The sequence below is a fragment of the Salminus brasiliensis genome, chromosome 6, assembly GCF_030463535.1.
Source record: "Salminus brasiliensis chromosome 6, fSalBra1.hap2, whole genome shotgun sequence".
NCBI classification, from domain to species: Eukaryota; Metazoa; Chordata; class Actinopteri; order Characiformes; family Bryconidae; genus Salminus; species Salminus brasiliensis.
This window is the reverse complement of record NC_132883.1, coordinates 33,757,633-33,770,445: the sequence shown is the minus strand read 5'-3', so window position 1 is coordinate 33,770,445 and position 12,813 is coordinate 33,757,633. Positions and strand designations below refer to the sequence as shown.

The 12,813-nt window shown below is 35.6% G+C and overlaps 1 protein-coding gene across 6 annotated transcripts in view; it reads right to left on the bottom strand.

Annotated features, from left to right (window-relative positions):
• Nucleotides 1-12,813, bottom strand: part of bsna (bassoon presynaptic cytomatrix protein a) — a 135,266-nt gene that overhangs the window by 5,506 nt on the left and 116,947 nt on the right. For 4 of the 6 annotated variants that reach the window (XM_072682111.1, XM_072682117.1, XM_072682115.1 and 1 more), the window contains 6 exons: nt 9,767-9,860; nt 7,975-8,106; nt 7,010-7,066; nt 5,859-5,992; nt 5,504-5,597; nt 5,093-5,216 (listed from right to left, as the gene is read on the bottom strand). In XM_072682111.1, the coding sequence (XP_072538212.1) occupies nt 7,026-7,066; nt 7,975-8,106; nt 9,767-9,860 (267 nt within the window). In that variant the 3' untranslated portion in view covers nt 5,093-5,216; nt 5,504-5,597; nt 5,859-5,992; nt 7,010-7,025. The remainder of the gene's footprint in view (nt 1-5,092; nt 5,217-5,503; nt 5,598-5,858; nt 5,993-7,009; nt 7,067-7,974; nt 8,107-9,766; nt 9,861-12,813) is intronic. The other 2 variants (XM_072682113.1, XM_072682112.1) reach the window with 2 other exon arrangements.

Here is a 12,813-nt window from a genome sequence, read left to right as displayed (position 1 = left end):
AGCAGCTGTAGTCCAAGAAGATGCATAACAGCTGTGAGTTACGTAATCCAATCCAACGTCATGTGCTGTGCAGTGAAATCAAAATGCACTTCCTGGTAATATATTGTGTTCATTACAAAACATGAATGAGAAAACAACTTCTTCCGTAAAACATTCCACAGTTCGGAATCTCGTCCAAATCTTTAGTGCATGTAGATCCAAAATATACCAGAATCCAATCTTCTTATATATATATTAATGGATCAGAAAGAAGAATATCACCTACTTATTGCTTCCGCTAACTTAGTTCCGCTCCATGAATGGCAAATTGTTGTGTGAAAACCATCAACAAAAATAATGCTGCCCTTAATCATGTGACATCATCTCTCCCAAGACTGCATGGAGTCTTCCTGTCCAGACAAGTGATAAATATTTCAGGGTGAGCAGCCTAAAAGCAATCAGATCTTTCGCTTTCACTCTTCACTTTCACTAAACAATATGAGCTATGACTAGTTGTAATGCTTGGCCATTCTATAAATATTGGTCTACTTAAACTCTTTCTTTGTGACAGTGTGTGTTTGTGTGTGTGTGTTTGTCTGGACAGCAGCAAGCTGGGGACCATTGCATCAGACGAGTTACTCTCGATAGAGCTCCTGTTCCCGTTTCCCAGACTCCAACTGCTGTGTTGTTTTAGTAAATATATTTAACAGCTAGCCACCAACCTACCAAACTACATGCATAGTGACTAATTACTCATTAGAATGAGGTCACTTCAGAAATAACACCACCACTGAACTGCCCTCTGTAGATAATACAATATTTTCTTAATTTCTCTTTTTTATTGTTCTAAAGGATTTATACAAAGACAAGTGAGCATGTAGTATAATAATGATAATAATAATAATAATAATAATAATAATAGCCAAGCCTTAAAAACCTTAATGACTACAAAATGGCCTTTTTGATGTTCATGCCGATGTCCTTTTGAGGATTTCTAAATGTATTGTTGTCTGCTCTGTGACATTCTAGAGCAATATTATGTTGTCATATGTTTGTACAATTGCGAGGAAACTTATTTAAACCCTTTGGAAATACCTAGATTTCTGTACTGTTTGTTGTACCGTTCATGGCTTTTATTGAGCACACTGAGTAAACATCCACAGTGCAAGCTAGAAAAAGTAAGTAATTATTTCATGAATTTAATAACGTGTAGATCCTTCTTTAACAGCAAATACCACCATCAAATGCAGAACTTGTTGGACCATTCCTCCTTCCAAATGTGCTTTATTGTTATCTACTGCAGTAAGTACTCTTTAGGTAATCTTAACCCATGACCAGGGAGATCTAAATTTTCTTAATTTTTAGACAATTTGGATTTATGCACATCCATGTGTTTAGCAATGCTTTTGTAGTCTATTTTATGCATCTCAAAAACACAAATTTGATGTCTTATGAACATTGTCTCTATCAAGGCATGGTTTACTACTAATTATTTTTTTTCTTGAGAAACCCAGTTTGTACATGCCTCAGCCTCATTTAAAAACAGCAACTGGCTGTTCTATAAATACTGATTCAGAGCTCATTAAGGGACTATCAGAAACAGTTTGAGAAAGAAATGGCAATCGCACCAGGGTTCGTTTTTTATGAAACTAAACACCCTCAGATTATGTTTTGGGACACCAGAATGTAAAGTAACAAAGCTTTGTTGATGGAACATTATTATTTTTCCACAATAAAATGAAAGCCTTCTGATGAGTAGAAATAAAACATGTCTGTAATTCATTTTTATCCAGTCATATTTGTATTTAAACATATTTAAAATAGTTTAAAATATTAAATACTCGTATTTCATTGTTATCAGTCTTATTTTATTTTATTATATACCATCTTATTTTCATCTCATTGTTACATTGCTACAAAAAAGGTTCCAATCAGATTTTTTCTTATGGTTTGTAGGTGGATACAGCTCTCCCATTGGTTGGCCCTTTGGATTGACTGGCAGTGGGTGAGAATATACCCACAGGTTTTCAAAAAGTTCTAGATACATTACTGACTAATAGGACAAATAGGCAAATAGGAGCAGTAGTTCAACTAGTAGTTTCTGTCAGGAAAACTCTCAAATTGGTGTAAAACTGCTTAATACATAAATAATATACAAATAAATATATGTTAATATGACTGTTGTAACCTTCTAATAAAACAGGGAAGCTTCAAATGGCTGTGTTTAACCTAGAATGGCCAAAACATGTGTGCACTGGTGTTAGCTTAACACTAACACACTACTGGAATCCCATAAGGGCGTTAGAAGAAATTAGCATGACCATGTCTGCTTGCGCAATTTGACAATATTTTATCATATTGCGATAAATTCTGTTATTGTGATGCAGAATATGCTTTTCTAAGCATATCATGGATATCATCAGTGCTTACTGATGACTAAGTGCTTACTGATGACTGAGAACACTGACTAACTGCACATTTCACTACAAAGAGTGTAATTAGTGCTGTTTGCAAGAATCTGCCGCTGCTGATGTATACTGTCTGCAGGTCAAAATATCCTACAGGAATATTGTGTATCGTAAAAATGTGTTTAAATATTGTGATATAATATGTTTACCATATTGCCCACCCCATGACCATATTTTCATATACATGTCAAAGGAAGTCACAGTTCTGCACTCTTTAAATTTGAAGCATAGCAATAACTGTCTGAAGCATTATCCCCTAAAATGAAATCCACATGAAATCCATTCGATGAAACCCACATGAAATAGACAAAGAACCAGTCAGTTATGATCAACAGTAATTGCAAATATACCTATTGAAATAAGGAGCTGTTTAAAGTGGACAGATTGGTGCATTTCGGTAGTACCTACGTTATGAATTGAGACAGCTATTATAAGCATATCCCGAAAAGTGAGGTACAGGTCTCATGGGGCGCATAGACTTCAATACCACAGAAGCTCTGTGACCACTGCGTCTGGCTGTGCTAAAAGGCCACTGGCTTTTTGAGTTTAGAGGATTCATGATATTAGTGCTCTATTGATTTTGCCCAATGCATTATTGACTGTCAGGAGGGAGAAGTCTGTGTGAGTGGACGTGTGTGTGCACGCTGAGGAGAGAAAAAAACGTGAGGAAGCCCTCTTAAAACTAGCCATTAACCTTTTTAATGCTGTTGATGTGTGTACACAAGTGAATAAGTGTGTGCATTTGGTGTTTCATGAACTTATTGATTTTGCTAATGTGATTGTATCATCCTATTCACATACTACTCTAAGGCTGCAATCTTTGAAATGATTTATTTATTTTCTGTGTTGCAGGGTGCTTAAGTCAAGCAAGGTGTTTTGTTTCAACAAAAATGCTTTGGTTTACGATATGTCTGTTTCTAGTGGCAGTCTGCTGTCATGAGTTCTTATTGTGTAGTGCTGCACTGGTTCAGTCTGGTATAACCCCAGTTTAGAGCTATTTACCTGGTAACTGTTGGTTTGTTATGATATATAGTATATATTTTTTAAATATGCAGAAGCATGTTTTGTGTGACTTACCAGAGGTGCCAACACAATGGTTGTTCAGGCTAGCATGTGGCCCTGTTTATGCACAGCAGTAAAAATTTGTTCTAATTTGTTAATTTAACTAACAGTGATTACCCTCTCTTTACAATGAAATAGTGTTTAATATTCTAGAAGAACTGACAACATGTATAACATGCTTAGAAAAGTAAGTAATGTAGTTTATTGCGATGATGATAAATATAATTAGGTTGCACAACACGTAACATAAGTAACAAACCTTACTTATTAACATACTAAAAAATTAACACAACAGGCTTCCAGCCCACAGACTATTAACTGTTAATTTTATGAATGAATGAATAAATGAATGAATAATTAAGTGTAATTGTCATTTTTGTGTTTACTCTATTACAAGGTATGACAACCATATTCACCATATATTTGTGATGACCACAGATGGTATTGGGCCTTTAACCCATCCATGCAGTGAACACACACACACACACACACACATATATATATATATATATATATATATATATATATATATATACACACACACAAGTGAGCAAACACACACAGTGACATCGTGAGCACATGTGCCCAAAGCCGTGGGCAGCCATCACTGTAGTGCCTGTAGAGCAGATAGGGTTAAGGGCCTTGCTCAAGGGTCTAACAGAGACAGCTTGCTGAGCCAAGGTATTGAACCTACAACCCGAACCACTGGAGCCCCCACTGCCCCACCACTGTTTAAAACTTGACAGTTATAAAGTCACAGAATGTCTGTTTTTTTTGCAGAATTATAGTAATAAAATAAAAAAAAACATTTTATGTTTTTGTGACCTGCACCCAGGGATGTCACTTTCTCTGGCAGGAAATATGTTCTTTCATTATTTTTATATACTGACAATATGTATGACATGCTTAGAAAAATAGATATTGTAATGTAGTTTATTGCAATGATGATAAATATCATTAGGTTGCACAACACGAAGTAACAACCTTACAAAAAATTTGTTTTTTATTTGTGGCTAATAGCAGCAGCAACTTATACATAAACTATATAAAATGATTCATACAGGTTAATTAATATTATCATTAATATCATTAATATTTCAATATATATATATATATAAAAAAGACTATATTACCATTACGTCTCTCAGCCTCTTCTCTATATATCATCATGCATGGACAACAATTTTAACAAGTAAGGTACAGCAAGTCACAGTTAAGTGGGCAGGGCAGAGGAGGGGCTTTTCACACACACACACGTAAATCACTGTAATTGTAAAACTTTTAAAATTAATTCTGAGGGGGTTTTGTGAGAAGAGGGCATGTAGTCGGCACTGAAAAAAAGTTCTACTGGGGAACTGTTAATCAAATCAATCTGTGTATTATTTAAGTAAATATCTGTAGAATCCTTTTGACATAAATATCCAACCATCCCTTTTCTTATCTGCTACTTCCTACTGTAGACTACCCCGAATCACTGGGCGCAAGACACCTTCTGGACAGGTCACCAGTCCATCGCAGGGTACCACACACAAGCATTCATTCACATACGCAGACCTAGGGGCAATCTAGCACAGCAAGTTCACCTGGGATGCAGGAGGAAGCCAGAGTACCCAGTGGAAACCTATGCAGACAAAGGGAGAACACACCAAGCTCCTCACAGACAGTGACTGGAGTGGGAATTGAACTCCCAACCTCAGGTTCCTGGAGCTGTGTGACACACACACACACACATCTGCAGTGCCATCATGAAGTCCCACATAAAAAAAATATCATATATGGAATTGAATTTTGACTTTAGAGTGCAACTGTAATTGAGCAGTAGTTCATGTTTAATAATGCGGCTGTTTCTTGTATTCAGAAACTCTCTACATTTTACAAGGTTCATGTAATGTAATGTTCCAAATGGCGCAAGGTGTATTTTGAGTATTCCTAAAGGATTATTCAGTCTTTCTCTGCTTTTTTTTTATTATGATGAGTCTGTGATTGCTCCTTACTGTCTGGCCTGCCAGAGGAAAGCAGCGTAGTCCCTCTGTGATCATATGCCCAGGCCAAGAGTGAATGGCATCCTGTGATTCCAGTCCTGGTTGGCTGAAAGGAGACGGAATGTAGTTTTATGGTCATTTATCATTGTACAGAATGACTCTGAATGACTGTGAGATAGAAAATAGTATTACATTTCATATTACTGAACAAATGGCTGAAGAGGAAATTAGCCTAACATATTATGCACAACAATCGCAACATTATTTTCAAATGAATCTTATCACTATGTAATATATGGCCTTCTCGTGCAAAGAAATTGAACAACTAAATCATAACTCGTCCATCTGTTTAAAAGCCAGTTCTTACCAGTGCACCCAGATTACTTCTCTCCCTCTCTCTCTCTTCCATTCACACTGTCTTAAATTAAAACGTAGAAGGGAAACTTCATAGGTTTTTCCAGTACAAAGCCTTTTAACGTGTTCCATCATTTTTGTAGAAACCTTAAATGTAGAAACACACATTGAGAAACACATTTATAGAAGGAAGACATGTCCACCCATGTCCATAAAGTCATCTTTCATTTGAGGCAGATTGGGACCCTAAAACCGCTGTATGTATAAAATAATGCTTGATGTATATTTTAAGCACAACAGACTCCCAGCCCACAGATTATTAACTGTTGAACACAGATGGCATTTGGCCTTTAACCCATCCGTGCAGTGAACACACACACACACACACACACACACACAAATATATATATATATATATATATATATATATATATATATATATATATATATATATATATATATATATATATATATATATATGTGCGTGTGTGTGTGTGTGTGTTTGTGTGTTTGTGTTCACTATATATATATATATATATATATATATATATATATATTAGAATATTATTATAAAATTCAATTTACTTCACAGTTTCATAGACAGCAGCTTAACTTTTTCGCCTCTGAAGTAAATATCATTGACAGTGTGGAAATGGTATTTTGTATAATATTCATTTTATCATGTAATACATGTAATAGGCCAATGTTGCAAATAATGAATATTTAATATTAAATTGATATAGGCCTACCCAAAGATAAATAATATAAAATGGGCTGTAAATTTAACTGAAAAGCTAAATAGCTTATCGCAATATTGTCTTTATTGTTGTGTGCACTGCAAAGTATTGTTCTGTTCATGTCTTCATGAGTTAAAATGATAGTCTGAGACACAAATAAGAACCTTCACAGTTCCCACTGTAAATCATGTACTTTACATATTAAATGGAATGACAAAAACATGTTATTGGCCTTATGGAAAAGGGCAGATTAAAAGGTGATTTTTTGCCTTGGCTTTTAAGGGTTAATGCTGTTTCACATGAATACAACTTACTGTATCAGTAAGTAGTTCTTATACTATAGGAACAGTAACCATGCAATGGAAGTATAAGGATCTCTGTTATTTATTATTTGCCTTCTTTCTCCTTTTCTATCCATCTCTCTTACCTTTAGTTGAACCATTTCACCATAAGGAGGTGAACTTCTTGCCAAATCCAGAGATTGCTATTGAAAAGAAAAGGAAAAAAAATCAGAAGAAACAAAAAGCGAGGTAGAGGTAAAAAAAAAAAAGAAAAAGAGAAAGAAAGAGGACGTAGTTAGCCAAGATTAATTTAGCACTTCAAACTGTGAAAATTGTGTAATGACACAACCGCATTCACAATTGAATGAACAAAAACACACAGTAGGACGGCACGGTGTGTTCACTTGTTAACAGTGATTGCCATAATTGCTTACAATATGCAAATTAGAACCTTGACCAATCAGAATGTTGCTTCTGCAAGCATTTGAATGAGTTTCAGAGTGCTTCTGTGGGCGTTCATGTAATCCAACAAAATTATTAGTAAGTAAAGGTGACAATGTTGATAATGGTTAAATACGTTTTTAAAAAGGTACTGTTTTGCCTTACAACACACTGCATGTACCTCTGGCTTCTGAACGAATAGTAAAAAGATTGTTTAAGATCAAAACCTCAGATTAGAACGTTGTCATACGACAACATTTTAGGTATCAAGCAATGTGCTTTGGTGCTTTTCTGAAAGGTATTTAACAGTTGGTTCTCATCATCACTGTGAACAATTCTGACGACACTCTTAACATTGGAATCATGTAAACATTTTAAATTGTTGTGGACTCCTGCATTAACTGTATTTGGCACATAACCATTAATAAGTGCTTTAAAAAAATACGCAAAAACGTGTATTTCCAAAATGGTAATTTACCAGGAGAAGGAAAATTCAATGGAAGTCAATGTACAAAGATTTTATTCTTTTTATTATTAAGTCTTGTTCAAATTGCTAAATTCACCATGAAATGTTGATGTATGTATGTGAAGAATATAAAGAACAAAGCAGAATAATGTCAGTACTAGTATTGTGTTCTTATCATACAGATGTCACTATTTCTCATCTAACCTTCTCCCAGTTTGCCAGCTTGCTCTGCAGCTCCTCCAGGCAGGATCTTAGACAGCACGCTTTCTCCTTCCATACCAGGTTGCCCTGCTGCAGCACTGCCAATTCCGCCTGGCCTTGGAGCTGCCTTTGAGCCTACACAGAGGAAGAGAGAGAGAAATGGAAGCCGACAGAATATGTTAGTTCTTTTTAGCCTCTAAACCCAGTTTTTGTACCTGAGAACAGAGAGGAAAACCTGCAGACAAATGACACACTCGGGGGAGGGGTTCCTGCACAAACTTCTGGCACATGCACTGAAAAAACACATACTAAATGTATTGTATATTGTACTGTTATTGTATTGTATTGTGTTGTGTTGTATGCTAATGAGATAATTTCAATATAAATAATATATTTGACATTTTATTACATTTTACATTTTATGCTTTCAATGCATTAGTTGCATTTTAACATCCCACACACTCTGCTTCTGGATCACATTGCATAAGGTATTCCAGCTCTGCAGTTAAATCTGCAGCTTAAAAGTGGAGAATGCATAGACCAAGCAGTGTTTAATCCCCAGTGTGAGACAGTTTACTTCAGTTGTGTGTTAATGCCTGAGAGTGTGTGCTGTACTATGTGCCACCAAATGGATATGCAGTGATAATTCAGAAGTGTTCAGACACCAAGTGTGGTTGTTTAGGTGCTTGGAAACACAGTGAGTGTTTTTATTGTGTTTTATTGTGTTTTTTATTGTGGGCTTGTGTTTTATTGTTCTAACATATGTGACTTGAATGAGTGAATTTTAAAATCATAATACATAGTACATTACAATACAACTGTTGTAAATACCTTATTTTAATGTTAATGGCTACATTAACATCTTCTTTTTCATTGTGAGCTAATAGATAGTGACAGTGTGAGTAAAAATGTGCACACACAGGGCCTCATTCATGAAACACGAGCATAACCAATTTGTAAGAACAAAATTTACACCTGTTCCAGACCATGTGCAAATTGTTTGTAACATCCTAGAGGCATTGAAATTGTCATTTGACATGACTGCACTTCATTAAAAATTCATTTAAAAGTACTAACTAAAGTTAAATAGTTAAATAATACATAACATAATAAAATCAAATGAAATTACCCTCACCAATCAAATAAAACTCAGTTAGTTACTTAATTAATCTGTATTATTTTACTATAAAAGAGCCACCGGTGAAAATGGCTGCGTCTTTAGAGGACATACAAATCATAGGATTTATTGGATGAGAGTAATGACCCAAGATCCATTCTTTTGTATTTATGAAACATTTTAGAGACAGACTTGAGAAGGGAGTCCAACAGATCTCATGCTGAGATTGCTGATAGATCAGGAATTTCTTAGCCCTCAATCGTCCCAGGAGTTTTAAGCTATATTTATAAAATTATATTTATATAAAATTCACTAATTTGATGGTGCCCTTGCAAAGCAGATACAACTGTTAGCAGCTAATAGCAGTTACCTTTCCTATGTCATTAGCTAACTAGAATATAAAGTATCCATATTTAGTTATTGTAAAATCAGCTGTGAAAGAGATGCTTTCAAATATCCTTGTACATTTAAAACTTTACCTAATGCATGACTGTTTTATTTAGTTATATTCATCAACGACATGCTCTCCTGTGCGCTTGGTAATCGTTGTACCAGAAGATGGAGTAAAAGTAAATGTAATTATTATTACAATGTAATTTTAAGACCAAGTAGACTTTTTCTACTCTGAATTTGATGAGTATTTAATATTTTGTGTAGTATAAGTATGTGTATACTCACCTATCCCTGTAAGTGGAGGCTGGGCTGCTTTGGCAGGTTGGGTCATGGCTGCCTTTGCTCCAATAGCGGTGACAGGAGCAGGCTCAGGCTTAACCTATAAAAGACCACATACATGTGTTCAAAATAAGCACAAAGTACAGTATAACATTTAAAGACCCCACAGTTAAAATTAAATTTACAGTTCCTTTTTTTGTACAAAAGTGCAATATGGACAGAATTCAAGTTTTAAGATCACTGCTAGTGCAGAAACATTGTCAGAAACCTCAAACACTTGGTGTTGTTTGAGGCAAGTCCATAATTGGTTAGTAAACAATAACAATAATAAACAATAATAAACTGGTGTAATATACACACGTAGACAAAATTGTTGGTACCCCTCGGTTAATGAAAGAAAAATACACAATGGTCACAGAAATAACTTGAATCTGACAAAAGTAATAATAAATAAAAATTCTATGAAAATTAACAAATGAAAATCCAACATTGATTTATTATTTTAAAAAATAAAGTCATGAAACATGCCTGGACAAAAATTATGGTACCCCTGAAAATAATGTGACCAAAGGGACATGTTAAATCAAGGTGTGTCCACTAATTAGCATCACAGATGTCTGTAATCAGTCAGTGGCCCTATATATAGGGCTACAGGTAGTCACTGTGCTGTTTGGTGACATGGTGTGTACCACACTCAACATGGACCAGAGGAATCGAAGGAAAGAGTTGTCTCAGGAGATTAGAAAGAGAATTATATTTAAGATCCATGGGGCTGTGACCAACCTCCCTGGACGTGGCCGCAGGAGGAAAATTGATGACAAAGAGACAGATAATACGAAAGGTAACAAATGAGCCCAGAAAAACTTCTAAAGAGATTACAGGTGAACTTCAAGTTCAAGGAACATCAGTGTCAGATCGCACCATCCATTGTTGTTTGAGCCAAAGTGGACTTCATGGGAGATGACCAAGGAGGACACCATTGTTGAAAACAAATCATAAAAAAGGCACACTGGAATTTGCCAAACTACATGCTAACAAGCCCCAAAGCTTCCGGGAGAATGTCCTATGGACAAATGAGACAAGAATTTAACTTGTACATTAGCTCTATGTTCACAGATGGAAAAATTAAGCATATCAGTAAAAGAACACTGTCCCTACTGTAAAACATGAAGGAGGCTCTGTTATGTTCTGGGGCTGCTTTGCTGCATCTGGCACAGGGTGTCTTGAATCTGTGCAGGGTACAATGAAATCTCAAGACTATCAAGGGATTCTAGAGAGAAATGTGCTGCCCAGTGTCAGAAAGCTTGGACTCAGTCATGGGTCTTGCAACAGGATAATGACCCAACACACAGCTAAAAACACCCAAGAATGGAAAACATTGGACTATTCTGAAGTGGCCTTCTATGAGCCCTGACCTAAATCCTATTGAGCATCTTTGGAAGGAGCTGAAACATGCTGTCTGGAAAAGGCACCCTTCAAACCTGAGACAACTGGAGCAGTTTGCTCATGAGGAGTGGGCCAAAATATCTGCTGAGAGGTACAGAAGTCTCATTGACAGTTACAGGAATCGTTTGATTGCCTCAAAAGGTTGTGCAACAAAATATTAAGTTAAGGGTACCATAATTTTTGTCCAGGCCTGTTTCATGAGTATTTTTTAAAATAATTCTGTTGAAGCATGGTTGAAAAGCAATATCTGACTTTCATTGGTCTATTTTCATAGCATTTTTATTTATTATTACCTTTGTCAGATTCAAGTTATTTCTGTGACCATTGTGGGTTTTTCTTTCATTAACCGAGGGGTACCAACAAATTTGTCCACATGTGTAAGCATGCATTGCTTGTGAACTACATTAGCCTTGTAGCTCTAGAGAAAAACTACAGAAGCAAATATCAGAATAAAATGTCATATGGCTGTAACATCACCGGGGCTTGAACTTACAAGCTTCTGATGATAGGGCCAAGGCTTAAGCTGCTGAGTCCAGCATCTGTTTCTAATACAATACTCTCAAGCCTAACAAGAATGTGTCCTTTCTCCCCAAAATTCTGTGAGAAATCTAATTGTTTACATAGTGTACTGAACATTTTCATTACTTAACAAAGCATGATTACAATGGATGTGACAGCAGATTTGCCATTGTGTTTAAAAGAGGAGATAAATTGTAATTTATCTGGGGCTCTGGAACAGCATGGGATGAAGCCATCCCTTCTGGTCCATAAGCTATTTTGAGGTGATTGTTTGCCTGGTGCATGGTGTGAAGGTATTTAGCTAAATTCACGGGTCAGGAGAGTTTCTCTGTAGGAATTAATTAGCCTGTATTCTGATTCCCATTTGGCGATAAGGAAAAGCTACCTTGGGAACTGCCTTGGAAACAAATAAGATGCTAATGAACACGACACATCTATCTAACTATCTATATATGTTTTTTAATTTACTTCTTTATTAAACAAAATGTGTCATTTCACTAGGTGAACCCAATCTTTTGCATGAGACTGTATAAAGGCATATGAGATGTAATCACTGTCCTACTGTATACATCCAGTGGAGAGTAGTGCTAAACTTTTGGCATGTATACACTATACCCATATAATCAAACACTGAGAACTTAATCAAGGCCGCTCCATTCTCTCAGCATACATCCAACTAATGAGAGGGGAAGATAAGAGCCTACTAACAGGATCTCAGCAAAAAATTTAATCAACAGTGCACAAGGAGCTAGGCCTTATCAAATCTGTAGATGGAAGAAGGAATGTGGGACTGGATAGAGTGAAAACCAGCGCAGAGAAAAGCACAAAATTACTTTTAGTATACATGCATACTTGTGGAAAAGAATCAGTGAAAACTGGTAGAATAAAATTAATGGATGGATATATGGATATAAGTGGGCTAGGAAATGGCAACATATCTTGTTTAAACATATAACCAATTTGATTATTTTATTTCATGAACATAATTTTAGCATAACGTAAAAGTGGCAATACATGATGTGCATACTGAGGACAAATAACCACAGCTTTATTAAACAGATTTTATATTATATTATATTATAAATTAA